The sequence below is a fragment of the Macadamia integrifolia genome, chromosome 13 (genome assembly GCF_013358625.1).
Source record: "Macadamia integrifolia cultivar HAES 741 chromosome 13, SCU_Mint_v3, whole genome shotgun sequence".
NCBI classification, from domain to species: Eukaryota; Viridiplantae; Streptophyta; class Magnoliopsida; order Proteales; family Proteaceae; genus Macadamia; species Macadamia integrifolia.
In genome coordinates, this window is record NC_056569.1 from 12,052,370 (window position 1) to 12,058,111 (window position 5,742).

At 37.9% G+C, this 5,742-nt stretch overlaps 1 protein-coding gene across 1 annotated transcript; it reads left to right on the top strand.

Annotated features, from left to right (window-relative positions):
- The first annotated feature begins 3,671 nt into the window (after positions 1–3,671).
- Positions 3,672–4,926, top strand: LOC122059248 (sterol carrier protein 2-like). Its single transcript, XM_042621938.1, has 4 exons — positions 3,672–3,966; positions 4,061–4,121; positions 4,413–4,512; positions 4,613–4,926. Exons 1-4 carry the CDS (start codon positions 3,844–3,846, stop codon positions 4,692–4,694), a joined length of 366 nt encoding a protein of 121 aa, XP_042477872.1. The 5' UTR covers positions 3,672–3,843; the 3' UTR covers positions 4,695–4,926.
- The last annotated feature ends 816 nt before the right edge of the window (positions 4,927–5,742 follow it).

The window sequence follows — 5,742 nt, forward strand, 5'->3', positions numbered from 1 at the left end:
ATTGACAAACCCTCCAAACTGATGAGATTTGAGAGCATAGGAAAATGGCTTGATGTCTTTTTCCTCCTCATAGGATTCACCCTTGAACTCTTGAAAATCAACCTCAAAATTGTCGTCAACATGGCATTCTCTGATTGCAAGGATGTGGCTGTTGCAGGTTAGGGGTTCTCACAAGACCGATAGAGCAAAGGAGTGTTGTTGGTGAGTTGGGGGCAGGGGAACATGGTGGGGTAAAGTTGCAAGAGAGGGAGAGGGAGAGGGAGAGGGAGTGGAAGTGGATGTGGGGGTGGGGGTGGGGGTGGGGGTGGTGATAGTGATAGCAATGGTGGTGGAAGTGGTGGCAACAACAGTGACGGTGGCATGTGAAAGACGATAGAGGGCTTGGGATGCAAGGGTAGAACGAATTAAAAATAAAAATGTCAAATTATGTAAAAAGATAAAGTACTATCACTGTTTTGATTAATTTTGTAAACTCAAACGTGATGATGTGTATATTAACTATGTAAAATTAGTATATAGAGAATTATCAAAAAAAATATATACAGAGAGTAATTTAAAACCATATGGTGAGTAATTTTGTAAGAAAAACCTTAAATTGGGTAATATTGTGATTTTCATTGAAATTATCATATGAAAGAGACCTTTATAGTCAAGAGTTATTATTATTATTCCTAGAACAACTCTGATAAGTGTCAGTTTCAGATTGGACTTGGAGGACACGGAACCCTTTCGGAGAAACAAAACAAAATAGATGGTGAGAGAGAGAGAACGTTTTTTCCAGTTCAACTTCGACCATGACTTGGGCATGCAAACACTTCTCCGTCCTAGGACTCGGGAGTTGGGAGTTAAAAAGAAGAGAGAAGACTGAGGAGTGAAAAGGGTTTCCTTTGTTGAATCCCTGTTCTATAAAACCAGGTGCTCTGATTCCTGTTCATCTCTGCAATCTTTTCTCTCTCTAAAGATCATAAGTAACAAACACAAACACTGATGGCGAAGGCATTTCGAACGGGTGATTTGGTTGAAGTTTGTAGCGAAGAGGAAGGTTTCTTGGGTTCCTATTACGCCGCAACGGTTCTTGCAGCGGGAGGGAAGAAGGTTCTAGTAGAATATAAGACACTATTAACATCTGATGAGTCAAGATTTTTGAGAGAGATCATCAATTACAAAGAAGTAAGACCTTTCCCACCTGAGATTACAGTCTCTGCTTTCCATGTCTTTGACGAAGTCGATGTTTATGACAACGAAGGATGGTGGGTTGGAAGGATCACCTCCGTACAGGGCTCTAATTACTCTGTTTTTTTCTCAAACTGTCGACAGGAGATTACTTACCCTTTTTCTCAATTGAGGGTTCATCAGGACTTGAAGAATCGCAAATGGGTTCCTTCCATTTCCCACCATTGAAAGGTTGTTCCTCCCTTTTTTTTCATCTCTCTCTCCCATGGTTTATTACTGAAACTGGGTGTTCTTAGTTTCCCCTTTTTCTTCTTCTTCTTCTAGGTTTAATGGAAACTTTCTCTAGGGTTTGATGATTTTGTAAAGCTGCAACTGGGTATGAGAATGAGAAATTACTTTTCTTTCCTGTTTTATTGATCTGTTCAGTTATAAACTTGCAATGCAGCTAATCTCTGTAATTTTCTTTCTGTCTCCACCAGCCCCAGTTTTCCCCATTTGTTTGGGGTTGGCTGATTTTCTTGAATCAAATCCAACTGATTTTGATTCAGTTTGACTGAACGATGATCACGAATTCAATTCTAACTCCTCAAAAAAGGATTTTATTGATTTCAGCTTTTTCATAGTACATAACGAGGACATATATGGGGGCATGGCCTAACTAGCTGACCATGAATAGTTGAGGTGTGTGTTTTGTTGTGTTGTGTTGTGTTTTGCTTTTGATTCTTATAGATTTGGTGTGTTCTCGAAAAAAATAAGAAAATGTTCAACAATGCTAGTGATCATGGCCCATCGCCGAAACCCTATACCATGCCTTGAACTCAAAATCAGTCAACTCAAGTGGTGATGGAGCAAGGTTTCCTTTCGTTATACTACCAAATTCATTGACAGATTTGGGGTTATGTAGGCTTAACTGACAAGCCGGAAAAAAAAAAAACCTATCAGAAAATCAAAACTGGACCAACTGGACACTGGACCAATTGAATTCCTTATTGGTACAATTGGTCTAGTTTTGATTTTGATTTTAGAAAAATCTTAAATATGGCGTGCCAAATTTAAAAAATAAAATAAAGTACATGTAATCTCATATTGGAGAGAGAGAGAGAGAGAGAGAATATATGAACCTCCAAGATAAAATCACCCTTTAATCAGGGAGAATACCTCTTCAAAGGGCTTGCACCCTTAAGACACATTCCTACATATATACCCATTGAAACTTTTATAAGTTTCTAATGCGGGACTAAACTTTAGCTCACATGCTTAAGAGTTTTGAACAAAAGGAAGAGTTTTGTTGTTTTGAAACTTAAACTCCAACAACATAATTTAGCTTAAAAACTATTACATGTTTTTAGGGGAATGAGAGGGGGAAGGGGGGCTCTTGATTATATTGCTGGCTCCCCTCCCATATTGGGATCATTATCAGACATGTTTTTCTTTTATTTAATTGTTCATATAAAACATTTCTTCTTTCCTTTTATTGTAGCTTCATGTACAATTCATTGACTTGCATAGCGGTTTTAAAGGAGTAGAGTTCAACAATTTACTGGTGCCACATATAATTTACAAAGGCCTTCTGGGAATGTGTTACCTCCCCCAACTGATGACTACTGTAATAGCAGGGCGACTTCTTCAGGCAGACCTATCATCAAAAGTGTCCCCAGTTTAAGACATTTGGTGTTAGCGTTTTCTTTCTTTGGAGAAATGTATATTCATAGCTTCAGTTAGAAATCTTGTCCTCAAAAGTGAAAAAGGCAAAACCATGGTTGAATGGTTGGTAAAAATCAAAAATCGATTTTTTTTTTAGGAAAGGTAGCAATATTTCTGTCCAATATGGGTGATCCAAAACCAATCCATTATGATGTCGTGGACTAAAACCATGGTTGGACCCTAATAAAGAAGGCAATTAAGAAATCATTATTGTAGGAAATGACAATAAACAATAATTTCTGTTTTTGTTGTTTCTATTTCTTTTAATCGGAACTCCATTGGAAGTATTACTAAGCTCGTGTTTTGTTGTACTATCACTTAGATTTGCATTTCTAAATCAAGTTTAATCAAACCTTCTATTATTAGGAATATTTAGTTACGGGTGGTTGCTCATTCACGTCTAAAAAGTCACATATTCTAATATATGATTTTTCTAGAGGGCTAATTTTATTGGTGCAACGGTAGGATTCCTTCATTACGATTAAGTGGTCATAGATTCAAGTCAAGAACACCCCCCCACACAAAATAGGGGTAAAACCGCATATTACGATCCTCCCAGACTAATGGATTCCAACGGTGGAGAAGAAATCTCTCAATCTTACCCACATAACCCCTCTATTGTCCTTCGGGACACCCTCACAAAAAAAAAATAATAATAAAAAAAAAATTTTAATAAATAAATAATATTTTTGGAGGAACTCACCTTGAATCAAATTTAGTAAAAACGGAAAACGTCACCGTGTAGCAGAGAACGTAGGTTTGCGTGAACATAACCATATCCAATCTGTTTCCTGTCCACGTCGGGCAGTTATTCGTTGTGTCCATCTCATCTCTTATGATTTATTGCTATATCTCACCGCCCACGCCCGCACCGACGCGTCAGAATTAACTTCAATAGTCTCTCCGGAACCTTTACCGACGCCGGATCGAGTTCCCGACCTATTCTGATTTCTGAGTCACATAACCATGTCGAACGAGCTTAAATCTGCGGCGCTTCTGGAGCAGATGAAGCTTCATCTTGCCACCGACGCCGGTAAGGAGCTCACCAAGAAGATTGGCCTCGTCTATCAGATGAACATAGCCCCCAAGGTTGTTCCTTCCTATTCAAGCTCTTCGCTTTCTATTTTTTTGATGCCCTACTAACCTTCTAATCCTCTTCTTTTTTTTTTTAATCTCTGCTCAGAAAATTGGAATCGATGAGGAGATTTACGTCGTCGATCTCAAGAAAGGAGAGGTTACTAAAGGTCGATGATTATTCTCTCTTTCTCCTTTTGATTTCCATGTCATTTCGTCCAGTCGGTTACAGAAAAAAAGGAGAACAAATTGGGGCTCGATAAATTGTAAAAGATTCAGTTTTGATAGCGAATTTGGCCATTGTTCTTCTTTTATCTGTGAAAAAGGGGAATCCATCGTTATGCTTCTTGTCGAGTAATCCAATTGAAACTTGTACGAAGACTGCATTGATGTAACGTAATTAATTCTTGGCTTTAATGGTTGCGTTCTTCTTTCTGTTCCCCCTGCTTTGGAGAATTCAGGTCCTTACGAAGGCAAGCCTGATGCTACCTTTTCATTCAAGGATGATGATTTTGTCAAGGTTGCCACTGGGAAGATGAATCCTCAAATGGCTTTCATGAGGTACCATAGTTTTGCATCGAATTTTGATTCTTTGATTGTTTATTCGTATCCCTTTGCTTCAGTTTTTTTATTTCTATTTTATTTTCTTGATGGAATGCAGGGGTGCCATGAGGATTAAGGGTAGCCTGAGCGCCGCTCAGAAGTTCACTCCTGACATTTTCCCAAAGCCATCCAAGCTTTGAGCCTAGTACCCATCTGCTCTGCGATCTAATCTTCTTTTGGTTGGGTCCTTCAAATATTACTCATAGAGTAAATTTTATCATTGTATTCTGGAATTGAAATGGGCTAAATTTAGTTTCACAATTTCATGATCAATGCCCCATCTCTTTTACTACATGCAATTTGGTTTAGTTGAAGAAAGATGAATCAATAAAAATATAGGTGATCCCCTTGATTTATGATCACTTTTAACAATCACATCTTCAGATTTTACATTCATAGTACTTGAATTTGTTGGTTTTTGTTGTGGAATGTTCTTAAGGTATCCTTTGCATGCTTGCATTCTAACACTGTAGATCTGTTATGGACCTCATTTGAAGACGTGAATAAAAAGGGTCAGGCTGAGTTCTTGCGGGAAAATGATGAGATCACCGGAATCTCCATGGAATTGGGTTTTTGAAACCTTAATCTGTGAAACCATAAATCATTAATTCTTGAAAGTGAATCTAAAATCTATACACCCCTCTCAAATGAATGAACCTTGTTAATGGAGAAACCTAATCTATGAAACCCCAAATTATTGAACCCAAATGTGCACCTAATTCTAAACATTACCCCTCAAATAAATGAACCCCTGTGATTGGAGCAACTAATTTGGTATAGTAAGCTGAGTATGGATAGATGGAAAAACGATTGAGAGAATGATTCAGTTGGTCCCCAAAATTGGATGGTGTGAGGACTGAGGAGACTTCTATCGAAATATTGATTGTCTTTCCTCTTTACAAGTTAATTACAGATTTTGATTGTTAACTATAATGATAAAGATCAGGTAAGAAAAAGAAGAAGAAAAGACATCAAGAAATAATCTTGCCCTTGCTTTCTCAGTCACTTTCTCTCCCCTGTTTTGTGTCTGGATGGTCCCTCTCCAACCACCCCTAACTGAGGATCTAAATCCATTTCAAAGTCAGCAATGGCACCAAACGATATATTTTGAATTTTATGCATTTGATTTTAGATGTTAAGGCAAAGTCTAAAGATACTGATGTAATTTTACAGACATATGACGGAGCC